Source organism: Vombatus ursinus, unplaced genomic scaffold (assembly GCF_900497805.2).
Source record: "Vombatus ursinus unplaced genomic scaffold, bare-nosed wombat genome assembly UNPS02014786.1, whole genome shotgun sequence".
Lineage (NCBI taxonomy): Eukaryota > Metazoa > Chordata > Mammalia > Diprotodontia > Vombatidae > Vombatus > Vombatus ursinus.
In genome coordinates this window covers 21,332,855-21,345,329 of record NW_020954564.1, presented here as the reverse complement: position 1 = coordinate 21,345,329, position 12,475 = coordinate 21,332,855, and the positions used below count along the sequence as shown (strand labels likewise).

The 12,475-nt window shown below is 44.2% G+C and overlaps 1 protein-coding gene across 1 annotated transcript in view; it reads right to left on the bottom strand.

Annotated features, from left to right (window-relative positions):
- Positions 1–12,475, bottom strand: part of LOC114046906 (asc-type amino acid transporter 1-like) — a 48,263-nt gene that overhangs the window by 6,317 nt on the left and 29,471 nt on the right. Inside the window, exons 2-8 of the mRNA XM_027867519.1 lie at positions 10,246–10,450; positions 6,713–6,864; positions 5,120–5,245; positions 4,824–4,977; positions 1,737–1,860; positions 1,524–1,627; positions 946–1,042 (exon numbers count right to left, since the gene is read on the bottom strand). Coding sequence (XP_027723320.1) covers positions 946–1,042; positions 1,524–1,627; positions 1,737–1,860; positions 4,824–4,977; positions 5,120–5,245; positions 6,713–6,864; positions 10,246–10,450 — 962 coding nt within the window. The remainder of the gene's footprint in view (positions 1–945; positions 1,043–1,523; positions 1,628–1,736; positions 1,861–4,823; positions 4,978–5,119; positions 5,246–6,712; positions 6,865–10,245; positions 10,451–12,475) is intronic.

Below are 12,475 nucleotides of genomic sequence, written 5' to 3'. Positions count from 1 at the left end.
ACGCCAGGATGTAGGTGGGAGAATGGAGTGGGGGAAGGAAGTGGAGTGAGGTTACATGTACCCATTAGGTCTGGCTCTGTAGCACTTCCGGGAAAGTTTTCTGGGAATCTTCCTATCTCAGTCCCTCATCTGATCAGAGTGGGAGTGAGTCCAGAAAAGTCATTCATTTACCCAGTCCTGCATGCAGTGCTTCATGGGAATCTGAGTGAAGTGTAGCTTTTTGTTTTTGTTTATTTCTGAAGTCTGACTTAACTCTCTTATTCCTGCAACCTTTACTTTGCATGTGTATTTTAAACAAAAGTCCTTTTTCTCATAGCCGCCCTTACAGGAACCTCCACACTACAGTACCCCATTACAAACTGCTATAGTTGCCCCTTAGTCAGGGACATTACCTCTTCCACTGATGCCTCATCTCATGTGATGAGCCCAAACTAAGCTTAGGAGGCTGTGTGTGTGTGTGTGTGTGTGTGTGTGTGTGTGTGTGGTGTGTTCTCACAGATGGCTTTAAGTTCCAGTTCCAGACTCATCCCAGCTCAGCTTTGAGATGGAGGCCACTTGGATTGGTGACATTGTTAGGGGATCAGTGTAGGATGAGGGGAGTTCATGGGGACATATTTTCTCTTGCCTCTGAAAGGTTGGCACCAACCCAAAGAACTACCTTAGAGTCTTACCAAAAAAAGAAGCCTAAAAGTGACCCCCTCACAGTGACTGTGTAGACAGATTGTCTACTTCAGCCAGTCTATGTGTCATAGCCAGATGTTTACTAGCAAAGTAAGCTGAGGCTAATTTTTCAGATGATTCAAGCAAGTTGATTTTCTTTGCTCATGAAGTTCTACTGGCCCTGGCTTTGTGGTTAAGAGTATATAGGAAGTCAGCAAGGCCCCGTTGAGCCCTAGAATCTCCCAGAGCAGGTGTTCAGGTACAATCAGGGATAGCTAGACTTACACACACGAGAAGCGCAGGGATGGGGGTGCGGTGTTGGACATGGATCATGGCCAGCAGGCTGGGAAGGTGGCCTTCACGGGCTCCAGAAAAGCATAATCTGGAAAGAAGAAATACCAGTTTGGGGCCTGGAAAAGCTATACATTGGATACATCAGACAATACGGATAGCAGTAGTACAGAACATAGAACTGAACCCTAGGTTTCTCATCCCTTCCTGGTGCCTTATTGATTGGGTGTCTAAGACACTGGCTTAGTTAGCCTGTGACCAGTGGTTAGGTGATCCCTTCAACACCCCCAATCTCCCACTTTTTTCTGTATCACTGAGGGAAACTCTTCTCCTGTATCTTCTGACCTGCCCCTTAGTTAGGGTTCAATAGCCCAAGTGGCCATGAAATTCTTCCTTTTCTCCACCCTGATTTCCTCTTGCTTTGTTTTGAGTGGAATTGGGAATTGTCCCTGGGAGGTTCAATATTAATGTTAAAGGACTCATCCCAACTCTCTTTCATCTCCATTGGAGGTATTTTGCCCTTCTCAGTCCCCCTGGCCATCACCCTTTCTTGATAGATCTAGGTTGCTCACCTGGAGGAGGTGAAAAGATATCCATTGATCCCTCCAAAGGTGGAGAGTGCGACGGAGACAGGCATGATCCAAGAGAAGTAGCCCAGTAGCTTCTCTCCAAACGTCTACAGCAATGGAAGACAGAGGGAGTGAGAAGGCGAGCCTGGCTGGGATGCTAGGGTAAGGGGGGAGCAGCACAGTGGGCCTTGGGTTAGGGTAGGCCGTGGCACTTACCACAGCAACAGCATTGGAAGACAAGAGCTCCTGTGGGGACATAGCTGTGAAGTATGCCACATTGGTGAACGTGTACACGAATGTCACCAGGGGGATGGAGATGAAGATGGCTCGAGGTAGGTTCCTATTGAGAAAACAATAGGGATGCATCAGTATTGGTACTTGGAAGAGGGAAAGAACAGAGCCATGGAGGGGAAAGGCACAGCTGTGGGGACAGCTGAGGTGCTGTCTCCTGGCTACTGGCACGCCATCCAGGCTGCTTTGGATTATCTATGGTCCCTTACAACATATGTATGTTGGGGAATAGAATGGGGTAGAAGAAAACAAGAAGGGTAGAGGTCAGAGCTAAGAACAATGGGTATAAATTTAAGCAGTAAGTGCTGCACTGGCTAGAGTGCCAGAGTCAGGAAGACCTGAATTAAAATCCTGCCTCATACATTCACTCGATATGGGACCCTGGGCAAGTCATTTAACCTGTTTACCTCAGTTTCCTCATCTGTAAAATAACAGCACCTAAATCCCAGGATAGTTGTAGAAATTAAATGAGCTAATAAATGAATAGAATTTTGCATACTTTGAAGTGCTAAAGAAGTACTAGCTATTATTATTGTCATTATTTAGGCTAGAAGGTGAGTAAAAGCTTCCTAATGATCACAGCTATTGGGAAGTGAAAATAGACTGCTTTTGAAGGCAGAGGATTCTTTCTCACTTGAGACCTTAAAACCAAAGGTAGCTAGATGGTCACTTATTGGGTATATTTAGAAGGGATTCCTAGTCAGGCATGAGTTGCACCAGATGGCCTCGGGAAAACTGGTGGCATTGGAATCCAGGAAAATCACTCAACTCCCATCTCAGCAACAGTGAGTTCTGAGCCAAGCCAGGGACATCTATTAGGATGAGATGGCTTACAAGGAGCAACAGACCTGGTTTGTTTTTCCTTCCCTCCCCTGGAGTAGTAGAGGCCTGGAGGCCTGAATAATTCATATTCTGGATCTTCAGACGCCAGATAATGGAGAGCTGATCATGTCCTCCACTTGGTAGCCTATGGGTAAACCCTCTGGTACTGAGAGGTTCAGGACTCAAGGTGGCTGCTGAGTAAGAGAGATTGGTTCTGGCCCCATCTTCCTCTTTTCTGGCTAGTTAATATCAGGTTCTACCTTCATTTCCTTTTTGGGTGACAATGCAACTGTCTGGGTTTTTGTTTGTTTATTTTTGCAACTGGCTTCTCCCCACTTTCCATACAGTAAGAGCCAACATCATGCCTCCTCCTGCCTCAGCTGATTAACAAAGAATCAGAATTCCCCATATCTGGAGCCACATGGGGCTGGGAAGGTTGCTCTGGGGTCTCACAGCTGCATGGGGCTTTATACTTTCCAAGGCATCTTAAACTGTGATCTGATTTGAGCTTCCCAATAACTTTGGCTCTGCCCCTAACTCGCTGTGTGATTCCAAGCAAATATTTAACCTCTCTTGGCCTTAGTTCCAACAACTGAAGAGTAAAGGGTTGGATGAGATGGTTTATAAGGTCCAGTCCCACTCTAATGTTCTTTGATTCTAAACCCTGTGAGATAGTCAGGGCAGAGATTCACATAATCAGAGAATCCCAGAACTGAGAGGGGCCTTTGAGGTTGTCTAATCCCATCTGCAGCTCAATGCCAGAATCCAGGCTCTGTACACTTATTTTTTTTTTTAAATACAGGGAAAATTGCTACTTCGTAAGACAAGTTATTCCACTGTTGGACAACTTCTTTCTTTTCTTTTTTATACCATGCTAAAATGAACCTCTCTCTGACTTCCATTCATTAATTCTAGTTCTGCCTCCCTGGGGCTGAGCAGAAAAAATATCATCATTCTTCTACTTGGTAGCCCTTTAACTAGGTGAAGGTAGCTCTCATCTGCCCCCCAAGTCTTATCTGCTCTAGGTTAAACATCCATCTGGTCCTTATATTATCTCCATTTTACAGATGAGGAAACTAAGCCTAGAAGTTAAATGACTTGCCCCAAACCACCCAGCAATACAATTAGTACTAGTTGTTTATTTTAGAGGTAAGAGGCAAGAATACAGGTTTTTTCAACTCCTAGGCCCAGATTCTTCTTACTAGCATTCCGGAGGTTCTGGTACATCTACCCAAAGGCCACAGACCGTTCAGTCTGGTCTTTAAGGGGTGGTCATTCCCTCTTAGAGAAGCGGGTTCTGCCTCTTGTAAACCTCTCAGATGAAAAACTCCTTGAGAGCAGGGCTCTTTTTTGCCCTGCAAGGCTCTCTATACACAGAGAGAATGTTTGCTTCAGGCTTCTTTTCCTACTTAAAGAAAAAGAATGATAGTAATAGTTGACATAATTTATATACAGGTTGTCCCAGAAGTCTTAGTGCAGCTCTAAGCTTTTTAAAGTAGTTTTTACAGCTTGAAGTTGCACTAAGACTTTTGGGACACCCTGTATATTTCCTCATTTGATCCTCACAATTATTCTTTACGGTGAATAATTCTATAGAAATCATTATCCCCATTTTTCTCTCTGTTTTTTCTTTCTTTTTTTTCTTTTTGGTGAGGCAATTGGGGTTAAGTAACTTGCCCAGGGTCACACAGCTAGTAAGTGTCATGTGTCTGAGACCGGATTTGAACTCATGTCCTCCTGACTCCAGGGCTGGAGCTCTATCCACTGCACCACTTAGCTGCCCCATTATCCCCATTTTTCAAGTGAAGAAACAGAGGCTTTATAAGAGTTAAATCACAAGTGTGATTGTCCATGATCACGCAGCTAGTAAGTGCTGACTTTGAGATTTAGACTCTGGTCTCTTGACTCCAAGACTCTTGACCAAAGACTTCTTTTTGCTAGTTGGGGTAGAGTCCTCAAAAATACAGCCTGTTGCCCTTGGAAAAGTAGCTGTTGAAAACCTACCCTCATCCAATTGGGCCACTCTTTGACTTCTTTTGCCAGGACCTGTCTCCCTGTCCCATTCCCCCATCCTGGGAAACATTTCACATTTTGCATCATTCCTCCATCAAGGTTGTAGGGAGAATTGGGCCTTGTGTCCCAGAGTCTTAGACCTCATCAGCCCCCAGATTCTTGCTGATGCTCACTCACTTGCGGGGATCAACCAGTTCTTCTGTAACATAGTTGAGGAAATTCCAGCCACTGAATGCAAAGGATGCCTGCAGGAAAGCAAGTGCCAGGTGCCCCACGGTAGGTGTCATCCAGAAGCTAAATGCGTTGGTGGGCCTCAGCTCCTCATAGTTGCCTGTGGAGGCCAGATGGAGTATTGGGGGAAATAGGCTGATGGAGGTCTCCAACCCCAAGGACCCATTCCTGGCAAAGCAGCCTCCTTTGGGGCCCAGGGGCCAGACCTGCCCTCACCAGCCCACCCATTCCTCTGTCAGTACCCCAGAAGATCTGGATGAAGCCAACGGTGATGATGAGGGCAAGTGCCAGCAACTTCCCTCCTGTGAAGATGTCTTGGATCCGTGTGGCCCACCGGACGCTGGAGCCATTCACAAACGTGAGGAGCACTGGGGAGAAGGAAGGGTGGGGGTCAGTGGAACAGAGCATGAGGACCAACGGCTGCAGACTCAGGGGACAAACTTCCTCCCTAGATCCCAGATTATCTATGCTAATGAGCACTGGGCACATCTGGATAAACTCAAACAACAAAATCCACTCCTGAAAAAGTGAGCAAAAGGAATTTTATTTTAATGGCGAGGGGTGAGGGTTGGGATGGATTTAAGAAATCTTGTCCCTATAATAGGCTGGGCAAGGTGATAGGCAGGTTGTTTTTTAGGTCAGTTGATGGGGACATGGATGATCAAGTTGTGTTTTATGAGGAGTGGAATAAAAAGAAGGGGGTCTTGAGCCTATCAGCCATTTGTTGTATTCTATGAATATTCCCAGTTTCATGGGGAAGTCTGAAAGACAGGGCAAAGTGAGTGTCTGGAAGCAGGGCCCCCAAATTCGGAAAGGGGACAGCTTATGTGCAGTCAAACCTCCATCAGAATTTAACCCTCTCTCATAAGCCCCTCTCACCATGTTCATGCTATCACAGGCAAGCTCCCCTACCACCTCCCCAAAACGTTTAAATGCCTTCTTTGTTCCCAGAGGTGAGAGATAGAGAGAGAAGGGAATGGGGCAGTGTGGTGTAATGGATACAAAGGAGGTAGAGAGTGAAGAGAATGAAAGCCCCATCATTTACTGCTTCTGACAGAAATTTCCTTTTTTCCCACCCATGACACTTCAACCCTTTGTAGCGGGGGGAGGGGACAGAACACCCTCACCCAGCTTCTCCCCAACCTTGTGTCCCAGAGGCAGACACAGCTCTGGGAGACTTTCTGTAGATTGGGAAACAAGGAGGGAAAAGACAGGGATAAAATGACATACATAGGGAGTTCCACCATCTGGGAACATTTCTTGGACACAGTTCTCCTTATGGAAAAGGCATAGGACTATGACTGGAGCTCCGTTGGATCTTTGTCATCCCACCTAACCCAGAACCATCCTTCTTTTAGTCTCAGAGATGGGTCTTCCTCCCTGGGATAAGGAAGACTCTGATACCTAACCCACTCCTCTGGGAAGGGGACAGAGGAGTGGTAGGAGGAACTGAGTCAGATAGGGACTTAACAAGGTAGAAATTTGGAGAATCATTTCCATTTCAGAGTGAATGCCAGGTGTCTTTCTCAATATTAATATTTTCCCATTTTCCTCTTATTTGAGGTACAAAGTTGAAAAAGAATATAGAGAATTTGACATATGAAAAAGGAAGGGGAAAGGGGAAGGAACTGGGCACAAGACCCACCTTATTGGAGGGGTACACAGAGGTGCGCACGTGTGTATGTGTGTGTGTGTGTGTGTGTGTGTGTGTGTGTGTGTGTATGTGTATGGTGAGAGATCCCTGAAGCCTTTCCCAACAAACCATGAAGTGGGTTCCCCAGGCATTATGAGGGGCGAGGAGGAGGGAAAGGAGACCTAAGATGGGTGGCACCTACATAGGCAGGCCATGGAGAGAACTCTGGACGCTGTGTAGGGCGGCATGCAGTTGGGAAACACAGACTGGAGGACATAGTTGGAGAAGGTCAATGAGATGACGGCCAGGCTGGTGGGGTACATGATGAGCACTGCACTCCAAAGCAGCAGGAAGCTGGAATTAGAGGAAAGAGAGGGTTGAGGGTCATCTGCTTGGAGAGCAGGGACTGCTGGGAGCAAGAAGCCCTAGATCTAGGGGCCAGGGCCAAGCCAAGAGTCTAAAGCCCACAGTCCAGCCTCGACCCTGGAACCCAGCACCCAGAGCCTAGAGGCCAGGCTTGTGTTTTTGGAGAGACCACAAGATCATAAATTTAGAGTTTGAAGATACCTTCAAGGTCATCATCTCAACCCTTTCATTTTACAAAAATGAGGAAACTGGAACCTAGAGTGAATAGTTAGATGACTTCCGTAGGGCTGTGAAGCCAACCATTTACTAGTCTGAGACAGGTTTCCGACTCCAAATCCAGTACTTTGATTATAATCGGGCTGTCTTTGATCAGGCCCTGGTCCAGGCTATTTGATAAGGCTGGTTGAGCTCCCATTTTCATTCATTGCCTTTGACTCGAGACCTGGCCCAGATCTCTTACAGTCACTTTCTTCCCGCTGGGGAAGAGCTTATTTCTATGTCTACCTCTAACTGTAGGACCCTGGAAAAGTTGCTTAACCTCTCTGTGTTTCACTTTCCATATCTGTAGAATACATTGCAGCCCTCCTAGGGCTAGGAGGATTTTGAGTGAGGTGATAACCCTCTCCCCCCAGGCTCCTATAGTCTGTTTGTCTTCTCAAAAATAAGATAATGCTGATCAGTAGTTTTTTCTTCATAGAGTAGAAATATATCTAAAAATAAATTAACAATTATTTATTATAACAAAGAATTTTGTGACTGAATGGGTTCTACCACTTTGGATTTCATTTCATGGATTTACCGTATAGAACTATCAGGGAAAGGCTTTCTATTTTCTGCTGTACATTGTGATTATTTGATGATATGATTGTGTGATTTTGTGGCACACTCCCCCCTTGTTGCCAATTCTACTACAAAGCTTCTGTAACTCATTTGTCACATCTCTCTTTTTAGTGAACTTACTGGGTGGGCTGAATTGCTTTGGAAGATTCAGAGGATTGTAAGGAATTAATTCTATATTTTTCTAAGAAGTATTTCTAATGTACTGGCGATGCTAAATGGAACATCAAAGCCTTTCCTTTTTCTTGAGATGAGGGGGAAAGCCTTGGCTTAGGTTAATCAGTGATTTTGTTTATGATTAATTAAGATACACTATTTTAAAGAGATTTTTTAGCTTATTTTTTTTATTTTTCAAGTATCAAGTATTTTTAAAAATTATTCTATCCCTATCACTTGGAGCAAATTAAAAAACAAACAAACAACTCCAAACCAAATCCCTTGATACATCTTTACACAGTTCAGCAAAACAAATTCCCACATTAGTATGTCTCTTTCTGCATTTTAAGTTCATCACCTGTCTGTCAGAAGGTGAGTGGCAGGTTTCAACATTCTCTGTGGACTTTTGGTTTATCACTGTGTTGATTAGAGTTCTAAAATCTTTCAAAGTTGTTTTTCTCTATAATGTTGTTAGCTTTGTATAGATTGTTCTCCTAGTTTTGCCCATTTTGCTCTGAATCAGTTCATAACTCTTCCTAGTGTCCTCTGGAAGGGTTTATCTCACAATTTCTCATGGCACAATGACATTCCATTACATTCATATACCATAATATATTTAGCCATTTCCCAAAAGGAAAACGTTTCCTTAGTTTCTAATTTTTGCTTCCCATGAAAATAGCAACTATAAATATTTTTGTACATATAAATAATCTTCTTCAATCTCTTTGGGATATAGGTTTAGTAGTGGTATAGCTGGGTCAAAGGGTATGCACAGGATGGTAACTTTCTAGTCATGGTGAGTGAAGGGATAACTTTAAAAGAGCTTTGGAAAATGTAAGGTCTTGTGATACAGTCATCGATTCAAAAGGGGTTGAGGTTTCACAGTGAATCCTTAAAGCATAAACAGTTTAGGTTTTAGAGACCATGAAACCACAACCCTTATTTCACAGATGAGGAGACTGAGGGTTCCAGGGGGCCCTAAATCACACAGCAAGTTAATCCCATCCTAGGGAGGAGACTTGTTCATTCTATCCCAGTACTATGCTTCAGTTCTGGTAGCTGCCTCCACATAATTAGTGGTAGCTAATGAGGGTAGTGTGGGCACAACAGTTAGCCTTTATTCAGGTATTGAGATCATTCCAAAGAAGGCAAGATAGACCATTCAGTATTTGCACATGCTCTTTACACAGTGTGACATAGTGGAAAAGGAAAAGAGCTGGAATATTGTAAGGATGTTGCACTGTAAAAGACTTAGCTACTCTGATTAAGACAATGATCCAAGACAGTTCCAAAGGACCCATGATGAAAAAGGCTATCCACCTCCAGAGAGAGAACTGATGAACTCTGACTGCAGGTTAAAGCATACTTTTTTATTTTTCTTGATTTTCTTGTGTGTTTTCTTTTGTAATATAGCTAATATGAAAATGTTTTCCATGACTTCACATGTATAATCACTATATTGCTTGCCTTCTCAAGGGCTAGGGGAGGGGTGAGAGAGAATTTGGAACTCAAAATTCTAAAAAATGAATGTTAAAATTTTTTTACATGTAATTTGGAAATATTTAATGAAATAAATAAAAATACATTAAAAAGAAAAAAGAAAGAGCTGGACTAAAGCTAGGATAACCTGGGTTCAGGTCTGGACTCTGACACATTTTGGCAGACCCTGGGTAAGTAATTTTGTTTCTCAGTGCTTTAGGTAACTCTCTAAGGCTATCGGTTGAAAGGAAGGCTCTGACCTACATTGATCATGGAAGTTTACTTACCTGGGGATTTCCCTTAACAGTCCCCAAGCCCTGTCCCTCCCCTCCCCACCCCACCCCACCCTCATATTACATATTAAAAAAGCAATGATAATGGTAAAACAAGGTTATCATTTACATACAAAGGTAATAGTTTATTTGGGTATAAATCTGTTACCTTCATGGGCTATTATTAGATCCTGAAATTGTCCAGTTAAGGTAAGACAACATAAAATTTTGAAACTTTTGAGAACATGTTGGGTGTTTTGTCTTTAACAGTTATCAGCCTTCCCTGAGTGCCTGTGTAAAGGGAAGAATCCTTTTGAAATGAGAATCAGACACTTGTTCTAATTCATCCAGATTTTTATATCCTGGATTTGCTTCAAGTGAAGTATTTCTGCTTACCCCTCCCTCCACACAAAAGAGAAGAAAACTCACCCTCCCACCTTGGACACAGAAAAGCTCCCTTATTTACAAAAGAGGCAGATGAGACATAGTGAGGACAAGTGAATGACTGTTGTTTGTCCATTACGTTCTGGGGTTTGTAAGCAAACATGTGCATGCATAGGTTTGGATATGTACAAGCACGACATCCAACCAGTACCTGTCCCAGAATTCACTCCTCAGTACTCACCCTGCAAGGCCTCCGAAGATTTCGGTCACATAGGAGTAGTCACCTCCAGATTTAGGAATGGCCACTCCGAGCTCAGCATAACAGAGGGAGCCGAGGGCTGCAATTCCTCCACCTAGTACCCAGACCACAAGGGCGAGGCCTACTGAACCTGTATGCTCCAGCACACCTTTGGGGGAGATGAATATCCCAGAGCCAATGATGTTACCTGTACAGGGGAAAGGGAGGAAGAAAGATAGGGCAGGAATTCAAGGATCCCCATGTTCTCATGATTCCCCCAAAATCAAGCTTAGAGACTCATGTTGCAGTTATGGAAAAGGCAGCACCACAGATAATCCCAAATGGCAAATGATACCCAAACCTTCCTCTTCGGCTTTAGAATGTGCAGGGTTTATTAGACTCAAATACTGAGCTTTCCTGAGCACACCAAGGCCCTGCCAGCTGGGCCATCAGGGGAGCTGGAGTCCAGCCCAGCTGAGAAGGATTGAGGATTCCCTGTGGCTAATCCTCATGGAACCCCTGGGACATGAGTACAATTGCTAGGCCATGTGCAACATCACGGAGGCAGTGGGGTCTGGGAGAAACAGCACTGCCTGAGAGTCAGGAGACTTGGATTCTGGTCCTAGCTTTATCACGGACCCATTGGGCAGCCCAGGGAAAATTATTTCCTCTCACTTAGCCTTATAGTTGGAAGAACTAAGGACTATAACTATAACTATAACTATCATAGGGTGACTAACACTGCATTTCAGGGCACCAGGATTCAGGGGAACCATACTTCTTCCCCTGCAGCAAATGCCATTCCTACACCTTGTCTTATTATCTTTGGCTAGCTCCATCTACCAAAAGGCACAAGCATCACCAGACTACTACCCCCAGACTCCCATTGCCATGGCATACCTTTCCTGTTCCCTCTACCCTTCTTCAAGATGTAAGCGCAGGACTCTTAGACTGGCTACTTTTTCTTCCAGGGTGACTACACCCCCATTCAGACTGTCTTCTGCACCATACCCCCTAGGCTGAATTTGCACCTGGCATAAGAATTCCTAATTATGACTCTGCCACAGAACCTTTTTTGTGAGTTGGGCTGCATCTTAGGTCCTTGGGTCAGTTTGTGATTTCATTTGTGTGGCCTTCCCTGTCCACCTATTGTGAGGATCAAATGGGATTATTAGATTTGGAACTGGAAGGGCAAGGATCATATGGCTTATTGGCCTTAGAGCTGGAAAAGACCTGTCTAATTCTTCTTTTTATGGAGGGGGAAACTTAGATAGAGAGAGGGAAATTGAATTGGGTAAGAAAACCAGCAGAATGGAAATTTGAATCCAAGTCCTCTACTTTCAAGTCAAGGGACTGTTCAAGTCCACCATGCTGTTTCTCAGTAATGATTGTAAAAGCCACTTAGTAAACTGTCTAGTGTTTTGTAAACAAAGTAAGATCGTTATTATTATTTACAGGGGAAGGGTCTGGCTTGCAGAAGCTGCCAACTTGCTTGGCAATGCATTGGTTAGGATCTCTGAGCCAAGAAGTCTCCCAGGAGAATAAGCAATGTGTTTTCCAAGTGCCTGAAATCTGCATAGGCCCAAATGACCACCCTACCCCAGCCCCTGCCATTCACCATCAGACCCAGCACCTTCCCTGAAGCTGCCTTTATCCACTGATTTGCAACTGCAGCCAAGACTAACTTTGGACCCTCATGAGTGATCACAGCTGGTGAAGCAGATGAATTCTCTCACTCTGGAGCTCTTATGGAAGATGCTCATTGAGACGGGTGAGGGATTTAAAGTTTCCTTGATCTGACATTGAGCTGTTCTTGTGACTCATTGATTGGCAGCCAATCAGCAACTAAGGCAGTTAGGGTTGGGAGAGTGACTTAGAGTGTGAGGCATGGGGAGTGCCAGAATGAGGGAGACAGATAAAAAATGTGGTATGAATACAGAGAAGGGGAGCTCACTATGGGCTTGTGTGATGAGTGAAGGTTCTCTAAGAAGAGGTATCTGTCTCAGTACACCACCGATTTTTCCAACATCTAGGATGGCTTTGAAATGCTGCTGAGACAACATTTTATCCCCCAATCTTGAGGGAGGTGTAGATTTCAGTACAGAACAGAGAACATTGGATTTGGGATCAGAGGACCTGGTTTGAATTCCAGCTCTGTTGGCTTTAGGACAAAATCTTCCTTTCCCTGGGTCTGGGTTTTCTCGTTTGTAAAATGAGGAAATTGAAGTACATG